The 13,062-nt window shown below is 35.9% G+C and overlaps 2 protein-coding genes across 3 annotated transcripts in view; both read left to right on the top strand.

Moving 5' to 3' along the window:
• The first annotated feature begins 44 nt into the window (after window positions 1-44).
• Window positions 45-2,687, top strand: LOC111000201 (dolichyl-diphosphooligosaccharide--protein glycosyltransferase 48 kDa subunit). Its single transcript, XM_022269569.2, has 7 exons — window positions 45-232; window positions 355-593; window positions 781-1,023; window positions 1,408-1,551; window positions 1,734-1,895; window positions 2,012-2,242; window positions 2,468-2,687. Exons 1-7 carry the CDS (start codon window positions 103-105, stop codon window positions 2,624-2,626), a joined length of 1,308 nt encoding a protein of 435 aa, XP_022125261.2. The 5' UTR covers window positions 45-102; the 3' UTR covers window positions 2,627-2,687.
• Window positions 2,688-3,077: 390 nt separating this feature from the next.
• The window catches only part of LOC111000203 (leucine-rich repeat flightless-interacting protein 2), a 35,226-nt gene continuing 25,241 nt past the window's right edge, over window positions 3,078-13,062 (top strand). Inside the window, exons 1-2 of one of the 2 annotated variants that reach the window (XM_045629136.1) lie at window positions 3,078-3,407; window positions 4,740-4,837. In XM_045629136.1, coding sequence (XP_045485092.1) covers window positions 4,760-4,837 — 78 coding nt within the window. In that variant the 5' untranslated portion in view covers window positions 3,078-3,407; window positions 4,740-4,759. Of the gene's footprint in view, window positions 3,408-3,460; window positions 3,677-4,739; window positions 4,838-13,062 lie in introns of those variants that run through there. The other variant, XM_045629137.1, reaches the window with a different exon arrangement.

Here is a 13,062-nt window from a genome sequence, read left to right as displayed (position 1 = left end):
CAAAACAAATTTTGGCAAATGGCAACACTGAGTATGTGGATCGACATTCGACAATCAACATTCGACACGTCAGATTGTTAGAAATTAGCTAGTAACTTAAAAATGAAATTATACATATTATTAGGACTTTTATCATGTGTTTCTTTAGCCCATTCGCATCAAGAAACTTTAGTGCTTGTAGATAATCTTAATATCAAAGAAACACATTCACAGTTTTTCAAGTCTTTACAAGGTAAGATAGCGGCGTCTCAGCCACCGGCACTCATTGTATACTTGCTCTTTTTATTTGTATTGGTCTTTTAAACGTTAGCTGGATTGAAAGAAAGCCAATTAATCTATGCTGGTTTGTTTTAGAACGTGGTTACACTCTCACATACAAGTTGGCCGACGATGCTAACCTTTTTCTGTCAAAGTATGGTGAATACTTGTACAAGAATCTGATAATATTTTCACCAACGGTAGTAGAGTTTGGCGGTCAGATTGATACAGAGGCCATTACAAAGTTTATTGATGATGGTGGTAATCTTCTTGTTGCTGGAAATTCAGCTGCCAGTGATGTATACAGAGAGATTGCTACTGAATGTGGTTTTGAGGTATAATTTTTATTAAATTATTCCATACCATTAATACTTATTGATTATAAGCATTGCATGATAACCTCAGTCAGAAATTTGTGAAATTCTGATTTATTATGTGAAAAACATTTTTGCTTTACTAATTTATATAATGATTATGTTCATTATCACTAATATAGGTATTAAGCATAAAATATAATTTCAGATGGATGAAGAGTCCGCATCTGTGATTGACCACTTTAATTTTGATTCATTGGATGATGGGGACCACACTAGGATTGTTGTATCTCCAAAGAATTTGATAAATGCACCTACTATTGTTGGAGCTCAGAATACCAAACCTCTCTTATTTGAGGGTACTGGTCTGATATTAGATAAGGAGAACACATTGGTTTTACCTCTTTTAACAGCTGATAGCACAGCCTACAGTTATAACCCAAAGAGTCAGGTAAATATTCGTTTATTGACTATAGCGGGCTGTTTAAGTAACCTTTTAAGGGGGGACAAAGGACCTTTGATTTTCTTTCATGGTGATTACGTAAACAGTAATTATTTATTTTGAAACACATTATCTATGCTGGAAAATGAAATGCATTTTCGAGGATTCCTATAAAAGTTTATATGTTTATGTACAATTACTTTAGCTTTGCTTACTTTTGCTGACAAGAGGCAGGACAGTGGTAAATTGTAGTAAATCTGCTTACGTAGTACTTGAATGGCTTGTAGGTACATTGCCTCTCTAGTCTTTCTCTCAAATTACTGTGGGAAATATTGTAACTATTCAAATGTTTCTGTAATTCTGTTTATTCATTATTGTATATTTTTATTACAGGTGAAAGAATATCCCCATGCTGTTGGACGCAAGACAGTACTAATTGCTGCTTTGCAAGCTAGAAATAATGCTCGTATTGTATTCAGTGGCTCATTATTCTTTTTCTCAGATGAAGCTTTTAATGCACCAGTAACTAAAGTACATGTATGTATAATGCTTAAGTTTTGTTTTAATCATGAAGTAAGTTATGACAACATTTATTTTGAAGAGCTATTCTACAGAAAACAACTGTCTTAAAGAAAATAATATATACAAGTTTTGAAAATAAAATCACTTTTTTATTCAAATGCTTAAAAAAATAATGAAATTGTTAAAATATTTTTCAGGGAGACAAGGTCAAGTCTGACCAATCTGGTAACAAAGACCTTGCTACAAACTTAAGTGAATGGGCATTTGGTGAGCGTGGTCAAATCCGCGTGAGACGCGTGCATCATCATCGCCAGGGCGACAAAGAGTCCTCTAATACTTACACTATCACTGACACAGTGGTAAGTTACTTTTCAGCTTTTGTTACATCCTTCATATAAATCTGTACAATGTATTTTGTAGTAATACTAAATATATCCTGCGTGTCTCTTAAATAATTTATTACTAAATATTACAGGTCTACAGAATTGAGATTGAAGAATTAAAGAACGGCAAATGGCAATCATTTGAAGCAAATGATGTACAACTTGAATTTGTCTGTATTGATCCATTTATTCGAACCACTCTGCTGAAGAAACCCAATGGAGTATATGAGGCTATCTTCAAGGTTCCTGATGTTTGGGGTGTATACCAGTTTAAGGTTGATTATGATAGAATTGGATACACTAGACTGTATCATTCTACTCAGGTCAGTTGGCTTCTCAAATATTAGTTTAGTTTAACAATATGACCGTGCTATAAAGTTTCTAAAATTAACTGAAATACATATATATTTAAACCTTTTTTCTAATTGTATTGTACCATGAGAACGAATTTACTAATATATATATTCATTTAGACAATAAACAACTCTCTTAGTTGATGTTTCATAAACTTGTTCTTATATTAAAACAAGTTTTGCTTGCTTTTTCAGGTATCTGTCCGGCCTCTGCAGCACACACAATATGAACGCTTCATACCAAGTGCATACCCATACTATGTTAGCGCATTCTCGATGATGGGTGGAGTGTTCCTCTTCTCTATAGTCTTTCTTTATTATAAGGAAGACACTCCTAAGTCTAAGAGTGAATAATTATTTTAGTGATGTATAATATGTGTTCACTGTAAAATAATAAAATTGATTATTTATAGAATTAGCATTATGTTATTTAATTGTAATCGTCCTGCGTCTTATAAGCTTCGCATGCGAGTTTATAATAAAAAATCATAATATCTCACAATAGTAGACATAGCTTAAAAATTAAATTTTGCCGCCAGAAATTAGTTACTTGATTCTGTGCCACTGATAGTTTTACCACAGATATAACCCGCTCAGTCAAAAACATATCCGCAATTGTTAATACCATTTAAAAATTTTGCTTATATAAATTAGATTAAAAGCTTATTGCTATCAATCTTTAGAACTAAATAAAAGTATAAAGTGTAATTTCATAATTTGTAAGTTTGAAGATAATGCTCAATAGTAAATTATAAATAAAAGAAAATGGCAATTGGCATGCTTGTCAGAATTTGATAAACGTCTTTTTATAATTTTATACCCGTAAAATTTCTAAATTAATCTAAAAAACCGAATTTATTAATAAAAAAAGATATTTTCACAGGAGTCTCCTATGATGTGCCAAAATTGTTACTTAATAAAGTAGTAAAACCTGCACTTAGAATTGGATGAAGTGAATCGTGTAGGCCGTGATTTTGGTGTGCCGTATTTTTATAATTTAGCGTATTGCCAAATGTTTTTCGTTTGTTTACATTAAAACTAACACACGAGTGAATGTGTGGCTATTACTGTGATAAATTTCTTCGTTAAGTTGTTTGCAGTGATGTGTTTACATCTGTAATTTGTCCAGTAACTAGTAAGTATGATGTCATTGTATTTTGTGACTGCCATTAAAAAAATATTGGCTATGTGCCCACCCATTTTCCTGCTTGAAATGTGATTCTGATATAGTTTCGTAAAACATCCACGCGGAATATAATCAGTGAACCCATTAGGTTATGGTGACTTGTACCAGAAAAATATGTTAATGAGACTCTGTGTAATCTTAGAATTGAAAGTTTGTAAAGCGCACATCTTCATCTAAGTAGCTAAAGTTAACTAGGATATACTTAGCCTAATTTATCAGTAAGTTTTTAAACTCTGACATTATAATATGTGATTCTTAGTCACCTAATTACAAATTTCATTGTCCGGAGGTTCCACTAGTTATTTGTATCATGAATGTATTACAAATATATTTAAAACAGTTGCATTGTTTTGAATATAGCCTAAGAATAAAGCAAAATGTTTTAAAATAGCTTTTAAGGTTTTAACATTTTGTTATTGTACAAGAAATAAATAATTGTTTTACCAATTAGTAAACAATCATTTTGTTTTTAGTCCTTGACCCATATATATGATAATAACTTTATTAACAATGAATATTACAATATACAATATATTATCTAAAACAGACATTGCAGCTATTTACCTAAGGGCTGCACTAATGAACTGTCATTCTTAATTTTGTAATATATTAAATGTTTGATAATTATAATTAAATTTATGATGAACAAATGATATGATTATGGTTATACTTGTAAACCCAACCCGTGATATGTTTTTTTATGATAGAAATATCATATCATATGATAGAAATATGAAATAGAATAAATAAACAATCTTTGCTATATTGTACTTAATTTAAATGTAATCTCATAAATGAGTAGCTCTGTCTAATATACTTTAAATCAAGTATAGGGGTATATTAGACAGACTTTGATATACTTAAGTGTCAAATGCATTAGACTACATTAGTTACCTAGTTTGCCTTGTGACAAACATATGGCAGAGAATCAAATGACTTTTCCCATTAAAGACTGTTTATCTAAGAAATGTTGCCGATGTGTCTCTATCCATTTAAAGAGGAATGTTGTTTACTGGTACTGTTGAAGTCAAAGATTTAATAATTTTATCAAATTGTTAATAAATTTAATGAGATGTTTTTTGAAATTACCTTAATTTGAATATTTATTAGCGTCTAAAAAGTAAAAGTATAATTTTGCTTCCAAATTATCACACCATTATCCTTAAAGAATTTTAGGAAATATTTACACTAATGAACTATAATGAATATTCAACTAGCGAATAAATAATTATTAATGTCAAATTTATGTTAAACTTATAATAATAGTTATTCTCTTTGCAGAAAGTGTAGTGGTAGACAACATGGATCCGTCGCGGCGTCAGAGGACGCAGACCAAGGCAACGGCGGAGGAACAAGCCCTTGATCAAATTGCAAGAGAGGTTTGTAACTCAAACTATCTTGAAACTACTTTTACATGCATTTTTTGCAAGAAGACTGCTAAGGTTACATTTATACATACCAAATGTAATGTAACATATCATGATTTTATTAAATTATTCTGTAAATTATATAAATAAAAAAAAAGCTTGGGTAGACAATTATGCTTAATATTAGTAACAATTTAATTATTGACATTAAATAGATAAAGTTTAACTACAATTGAAAAATAATACTGTTTTTGGAGATTTTTTTCTTTGTGTTTATCTTCAATAGCACATACTCACAAGGAATTAACTCAACAACATATTCTAGACTGACGCATCATATATTTAGTTATCACTGATAAGATTGTATATTTCTATCACAAATAATATGCGATAAACATGGTTGTTTTGCACAAATAGGTGTATAAATATATTCATAAACAAATCATAGAAAGTAGGCAGATATTTCTGCAATACTATAACAAGATAATAGCTAATCATGAAATAGACTTGAAATATTTTGTGGATAGTCCAAGACTTCAGCCAGAATCTGTGCTGACGTCACCTATGCATGACGAGGCGTAAGATTGCCATCTATGAACATGTAGGAAGAGTATAACTTAGAAAGTGTGGCTAAACAATAGTGTTGTATATGAATGCATCTATGATTTCTATCGTATTGTTATTATGAATGTTTAAGCGTCATACTTTTTGTTTCTCATTACTATGAAGTTGTAGTTTTAAATTACTTTAGAACTATTTTCCATCTGCCGTATTTTAGCATTGGCAACTTTTTATTGAATAAAAACCACAGATGCTTTTGAAAGATTTGCCAACGATTGCAATGAAATCTTACATCTAAATAAATATGTAAACTACTTGTCTGCCTTAATAATTTTTTTTAAAAACTCAATGGATCTTCAACTAATGGCGTTTAATGATAATTAGTCAATGTAATACGCAAGTAGGAAATCAACCTCTGGACGGCGTCGGGCGCTCGACCGGATAGGACGTGTTGCCGGTTCAGTGCTGCGAGTGAGCGTGAAAATATTGCGTTGAGTACGCGTATTAATTACTGAGTGTTCTAAAATGTCGGTAGGCGTTAGCTACCGTCATTTATTATTGAAGGTGAATTAGTTAGAAAACTATTGTTGTTTTCTTTGTGTTATACGACACAATTGTTTAAAATGGAAGACTTTCAAATGAGTGACGGATCCCGGGAGATGACGGGTTCAGACACGGAAACAGAGGAGACACAATGGAGAAAAACTACCCAAGTTGCTACTGTAGGCTTGAGTAAGGCACGTGAAGCATTAAAAGCGATACAGGAATCAAAGGTACAGGAAGAATCTTCGGTGGAGGAAATAAAGGAATGGGTTTTTCAACTATCCGAAAGAATTGGCGTGCTTGCATTAAAATCGGGAAACACAAAACCAAAGTATGCAAAGGAAATGAAAGCAGCAGCGAGGGATATCAAAGAATTAGCTGAATATCTTCCTCTACAAAATCAAACGGAGGAAATTATTCGCCTTAAAGCGAAGTGTACTCGTGTAAGGATGCGCTTGGAGGAATCAAAGAAAGAGATGGAGGTACTTAAGAGGAAGCTTCTAGCCCAGTCTGATAATGGTGCTGAAGGGCTAACGGAGGTTTTAAAATCATTTGGGAAAGATCTGAAAAGCGAAATTATGCATTCAACTGAGGAACTTTTGAAGAAAAAATTGGCGAATATAGAAAATAGGCTTTTACCTAAACAGTTAAAGTCGAAGTCGGACCAAACAGTAGTTGACCAATCGATAATGACGTTGGATCTACAGACCTCACCGGAGGGAACTACACGCCCAGATTGTTGGGCTAGTGTTGTTTCGAGGAAAGGAAATAAAAAGATAGTGCAACATGAGGTGGTCCCACCCAAAGGAGGGGCATTGCTCACTGTACCCCGATCAGCAGCAGTACTAGTGACATTAGAAAAGGAAGCTGAGGAAAATGGTGTTACATATGCTGAGGTTATTAAGAAAGCAAGGAAGAGTGTAGCTTTACCTGAGTTAGGCATAAGTCACATAAACATCAGGCGGGCAGCTGCAGGTGGGCGTCTTATTGAAATAGAAGGCGAGCCATATAAAGAAAAGGCAGATTTACTCGCCAGTAAATTAAAAGCTGCGCTTCTTACAATGGCGAGAGTTAGTAGGCCAGAAAAAATGGTGTGTCTCAGGGTTAAAGGACTTGACGATGCAGTTACTGCCGAGGACGTAATTGCTGCCCTGTCGAAAAAAGCAAACTGCGCAGCAGATTTAATAAGGTGTAAAGACATTGAAAGGCGATACAGAATAAGAAGTGTGCTTGTTCATTGCCCAGTTGCAATAGCAAAAATAATTCTGGAAGGAGAGTGCATAATAGGATGGAGTTTGGTGGAGGTAGTTCTTCTAAAATTACCCCCATTGCGCTGTTATAAATGTTTGGAATTAGGACACACACGGGCGTCATGCACATCCACGGAGGACCGTAGCAATGTGTGCTATAGGTGCGGAAAAGCGGGACACAAATCTGTCAGATGTGACGAAGCACCACATTGTGTTATATGTGCAAGCGAGAACATGGCGGCGAATCACGTGTTAGGTGCAAGAAATTGCAACCCTACTGTAAGATGGTTGCTGCAGCAGCCAGTCACGGGGTCTCTTGGTAGAATGCTAACGCGAGCCCAAGTTACCCCAACAGTGACGTGATTGGTGGGAGGGGTTTAGTGGGTAGGGCTTTAAGAGCAAGTCCCACACTCTGTGCAGAACTGCATTCCCCTCAATTTAAAAAAAAAAAAAAAAAAAAAAAGGAAATCAACCTCTGCCCGTCACACGCCGCTTTTTGGATCTAAGGCAAGCCGGTTTCCTCACGATGTTTTCCTTCACAGTTCGAGCTAATGTTAAAACTTACATAGAAAGAAAGTCCATTGGTGCACAGCCGGGGATCGAACCAACGACCTCAGGGATGAGAGTCGCATACTTAAGCTACTAGGCCAACACTGTTGTCTTACGCCCGAACCTAATAATTTATCCACAATATCAGATTGAAAACCCTAGTGGGAGTGCCATGCTGTCCTAGTGGGAGTGCCATGCTGTTGCTTTCGGGCTTCAGCCAAATGGGCAGGCACGACCGGGGCAGTACCACTGTCTCACAGAAAACCGGCGTGAAGTGATGCAATAGGTTTATCTTATTGTACTCGCGTTTCGTTCGGTGAGTGAGACTCCCGGAGCCCATCCCCCCCCCCCTTACCCAGAGTATGACGGTGCAGTTTAAAGAAAGATAACCCCAGGGGGGTACCACACGTGGAGAATCCCCCTCTGGGCGTCCATCATCGGAACAATCAGTATCCGGTGGTGGATGCACAGGCTGCCCTTCGTATTCTGGGGTGGGCAAAAACTGCGCTCTAAACAAAACATCCAGTTCTAGTTTTAGGTTTCGATCTCGGGGCAAACGGAAGAATTCGCCGAAGGCAACCCCTTCCACGCTCACAGTGGACTTTACCAATGTTAGGGGGCTCAACTCAAACCTAAGCGCGGTTCACTTTCACCTTGAATCTGCGAAGCCGGCCTTATTCTTCCTCACTGAGACTCAGATATCCTCCCCGGCTGATACTTCTTACCTCTCCTACCCGGGGTACAAATTGGAACATTCATTTGTGCCGCGGGCGGGAGTTTGCGTGTACGTCAGAGAGGATATTTGTTCTCATCGCCTTGGGACGCTTGAAGGAAGGGACCTATCTAACCTCTGGCTCCGCATAGACTGCGATGACCATCCGCGATTCTTTGCATGCCTGTATAGGTCCCATAGCGGAAATGACGAAACTGACCGACTCATCGAGCACATCCAAATGGCTACAGATTCCCTGCTTGAAAGGGTTCCTACCGCCGAAATCGTGATACTTGGCGATTTTAACGCCCACCATGCCGATTGGCTCGGCTCTGAAACCACCGATCACGCGGGAAGATCCTTTCACGACTTTGCTTTAGCCTACGACCTGACACAAATGATCCCTGCGATTACGCGAATACCAGATGTGGACGGTCATAAACCCTCTTTTTTGGACCTTCTGCTGACTTCGCATCCGGAGAACTATCAAGTCTCCGTTGACCCGCCATTGGGTTCATCGGATCATTGTGTGGTCCGGAGTACTGTGCCATCTACGCGCCCTTCGCGGTCGCGCTTTTTGGGTTTTCGCCGTATTTGGCACTACAAGTCAGCAGATTGGGACGGGATGCGGTCTTTCTTTGCGTCCTACCCTTGGGGGCCTATTTGCTTTTCGTCTGAAGCTCCAGATTCCGTCGCTGCCTCTGTCGCCAAAGTGGTTCTGCAGGGAATGGAACTCTTTATTCCTTTTTCTGCGGTGCCGATCGGTGGCAAGTCTCAGCCCTGGTTTAAGCGTTCTTGCAAGGCAGCCTCGCGTCGAAAGCGAGAATGCTTAAAGGCATGGGCAGAAGCGGCGAAATCTCGTGATGCTAATACCAGCGAACTCAAAAAAGCATATAACTCAGCCTCCAGGTCCTTCAAACGGGAAATCACTAAAGCAAAGTCAGAGCACATTGCCAGATTTGGCGAGAGATTGGCCCAACTCCCTTCGGGGACTCGAGGAGTTGTTCGGATTAATACCTGCAGCTGAGTTTCATCATCGGACGTCGAGGCAGAATACGAAATTCCACCCGTATCACCTCGACGTCCGCCGTTCCACAACTGCGCGTTTTTCCAGGCAGTTTTTGCCGCGCACCACCACTCTGTGTAACCAGCTGCCAACTGAAGTATTTCCGAACCAATTCGACTTAGGGTCCTTCAAGAAAAGAGCGTACCAATTCTTAAAAGGCCGGCAACGCACTCGCGAGCCCTCTGGCATTGAGAGTGTCCATGGGCGGCGGTATCACTTAACATCAGGTGAGCCTCCTGCCCGTTTGCCCCCTGTTCTATAAAAAAAAAAAAACAATCTGAGATCAGACCGTGACAGTCGATCGATCTGCATCCCAATAACCAAGCCCTACGAAGAAAATCTGTTTTTTGGCGATGGATAGAATGCTATCTCTTCGCTCTTTACACATATTTTATAATCAATATAAACCAAATAACGTAAATAAAACGGTACAAATAATATGAAAATACCTCACCTAAAATACCCCATTAATAGTCTATGACATATCAAATAGCTTTTTAATTATTTTAATAACTGGTGAAAGTTAAAATCTTAAGATAGGATATTGGCACAGTTGAACTGTCATTTTCATACAAAGGTCCACATACCATGGATAGCTTGTATCGACAGATGGCTATTACAATCCGTCGATTTTGGATTAAGATATCAGATGGTCAAATGGGTTGAGATAGGTTATTGGGTTTGGTCGCTAATAAATTAAATTCTTACTAAAATAAATACTTTTAATTAATGTACGTAGAATTGTAAAAACGTAATAATATTTTTCATTAATACAGTATACTGACCCATCAGCAACTATTTTGTTAGGGCTTCAACGGCAATTACAAAAAGGTTTCAATCAATCAACAAGTGGGTACAAGAAAAGATCGAGATTCTCTCAATCACTCATCTCGTGTCTGTAATTATCTTTCGAGTGGTATTCAAGTATTTGGTAATAAAGGATTTGCTTGTTAGCACCTTGCTTTTATTATTTAATGCGCTCGATGGGTTAACAACTGATGGTTGCTATTTTCGGATTCGATTATTAAATATAACAAAATATTTTATTTTAAATGTATTATTATTATAATTTTAATTGTAGTTTCCAAGTAATGTCATAGCATATTTCTTTAAACTTTTGGCTAGTGTGTCGGTCCAAAGGCATTTATACTCGTACGTTTTTGTAGTTAAGGAAAATGTGGTCATATTAATATTGTCCTGCCTTGATGAAAAGAATTGCCTGTGACGATTCTTTTGGTTATTTCAGTCGGCTACAAGCGGCTTATTATACGCACAGGGACTATTTGAAAAATATTAGAAATTGTGGACGTAATAATTTCAATACAAAATTGAGGCATTTTCATATTTATATATCTGTTTCAAAATCTCCAGCTCACATATAATCCCTATATTAGGTTTTTTCAATGATTTACTGTTGCTTATTCTAACAATGTTAAACTTATAGTCGTTTTATAAATAGCGGAACGTAAGTGTTCATGTTTTAATATTTAAAAAAATATATATCAATTAATTTTTGAACAATTAAAGCATTTTCCTTGCACATTTTTTATCAATTGCTGTCGATAGCGATAAATCTAGATCTATTTTTGTATGCTCCTCTGAACCATCGTCACACCGAACAAAAAGACAAGGGTAAACGATATAAAAAGATTACAGGCGCACCGAGCTAATAAAATATGATTTTTGTTCTACATTTTGCTTAGATTTTCTTGGTGCTTTAAATAAATCTCTATTTTTTTCTAAATTCTAAAACCATTTTGTGTCCTAGTCTTTCTTTCCGGAAGTCAATGCCCTCAGATCGTCTGATTCAATAAATCTTACTTTTTTTAACACACAGGATCGATCCAGGCGCGACAGCCTGGATCGATCTTGTGTCCTAGTTTTGCTTTCCGGAAGTCAATGCCCTCAGATCGTCTGATTCAATATTTCAAGAAAAAGTTAAATTCCATTACTTGACATTTTAACCGTTTTTATTGTTTTACTCAGTTGAATGTCAATAATGTAACTCAAGGGACCAGATATAAATTTCAAATTATCAAGAGATCGAAATAACAAGCTTTTAAGGGAGGACTGAAGTAAAAAAGGTTTCATCAATTTGATTTATTATTATTAACAATTTAATACAATTATTCACAATTTGTTTTTCGATAAAGTCGGTAATTTGCCGCTAACGAGAACTTTCAAAAAGACTTCAGTCTATCATAGACCAAAAAAAAAACAAGCAATTGACAGGTCTGTACGCGATGACACAAATTATAGAGTATAGGCCGGACTTCAAATTATCGCTTTTTGGAGGCATGTGAATTACCGAGGGTACCAATTAACATTGATTTAATTTTATATAGAGTACATAGTATAGATAATTTTTGTTTTTATAAATTTGACGAATAATTAAATGATCCTAATCCTCGGGATTGATTTGCTTACAATGTAAATTTGTAATCAAAAATAACTTCTTTTTTTACCTTTATAAGTGTACTTGTTTACCTATAAGAATAAAGATATTTTGAGTTTGAGTATAGTATTTTGAAGGGACCGGGAAATATTTAATCTATCGATAGTTCATATATACGTATCTAAACCTATTAAGTTTCTAGTAGGCGCCGTTATATAACCTATATTTTGTATTAGACTAATCAAACACATAATTTTGCTGAAACCTTAGATACACACTAAATAGATGAAAGTTTTTATGTCTGAAGCTATAAGAATAATATAGCTATAATGAATAGATAATTCAATATACACATGTGAATACAGAGACCCAGGCAGGCTGGTGACGTAAGTACTAACTCGGCATCGATCCGTCTGCCTCCCACTCCTGGACCACCCGGCACCCCCACAGGCTGATGCAACTATACAGAGTAATGTGAAATGCTGCATTTTGCTCTTGTACCAACTTAAGAAGGGTTAGGCTGTGAACTATAGTAGACTTTGAATCTACTTGCCTCTTGAACCCTATCTTTTTTGAAGAGATATATATTTATACATTATTACCTTATTCAAAAACATACACATAACAAAAATAAAAAAAAAACAGGTTACAAAAATTATAAGGAAACGGGCGGCCTTATCGCTTACAAGCGATTTCTTCTAGGCAACCCTATTGTGGAGATTCCAAGCTATCTAATTTAATTAACTTCATTTAATATATTACATAATTAGATTTGTGATGTAATATTTTCTTGTTTTTAGGCATACACATTGTTTTAGGATCTATATAAATAAATAAATAAAAAATTAAATTTTTAATGTGACAATACACTTATAGGCCCAGATGACTTACACGACGAAATTATACAAAAAATAAACAAAACATTAAAATTACAAAAACTAAAACTAACTACAAAACATTTGAATTGGTTTTTTCAGTAATATAAGAAACTCATTTTGAGATTTTTTTCTACATCCTTTGATTTTCTAAGCGGAGTTTATTTATTATTATTATTAATATTACCTAATAGAAAATAACTCAGAAAGTTGTTTAGGTTGATATCTCTATTATTTTCTTAATGAATCGTATAATCGTTATTGGAACCGGACGGTTGCGGTAGCA

This window comes from Pieris rapae, chromosome 8 (genome assembly GCF_905147795.1).
Source record: "Pieris rapae chromosome 8, ilPieRapa1.1, whole genome shotgun sequence".
Taxonomy (NCBI): Eukaryota; Metazoa; Arthropoda; class Insecta; order Lepidoptera; family Pieridae; genus Pieris; species Pieris rapae.
Note: the sequence above shows the minus strand (reverse complement) of the source record. Positions and strands in the feature narration are given on the sequence as shown.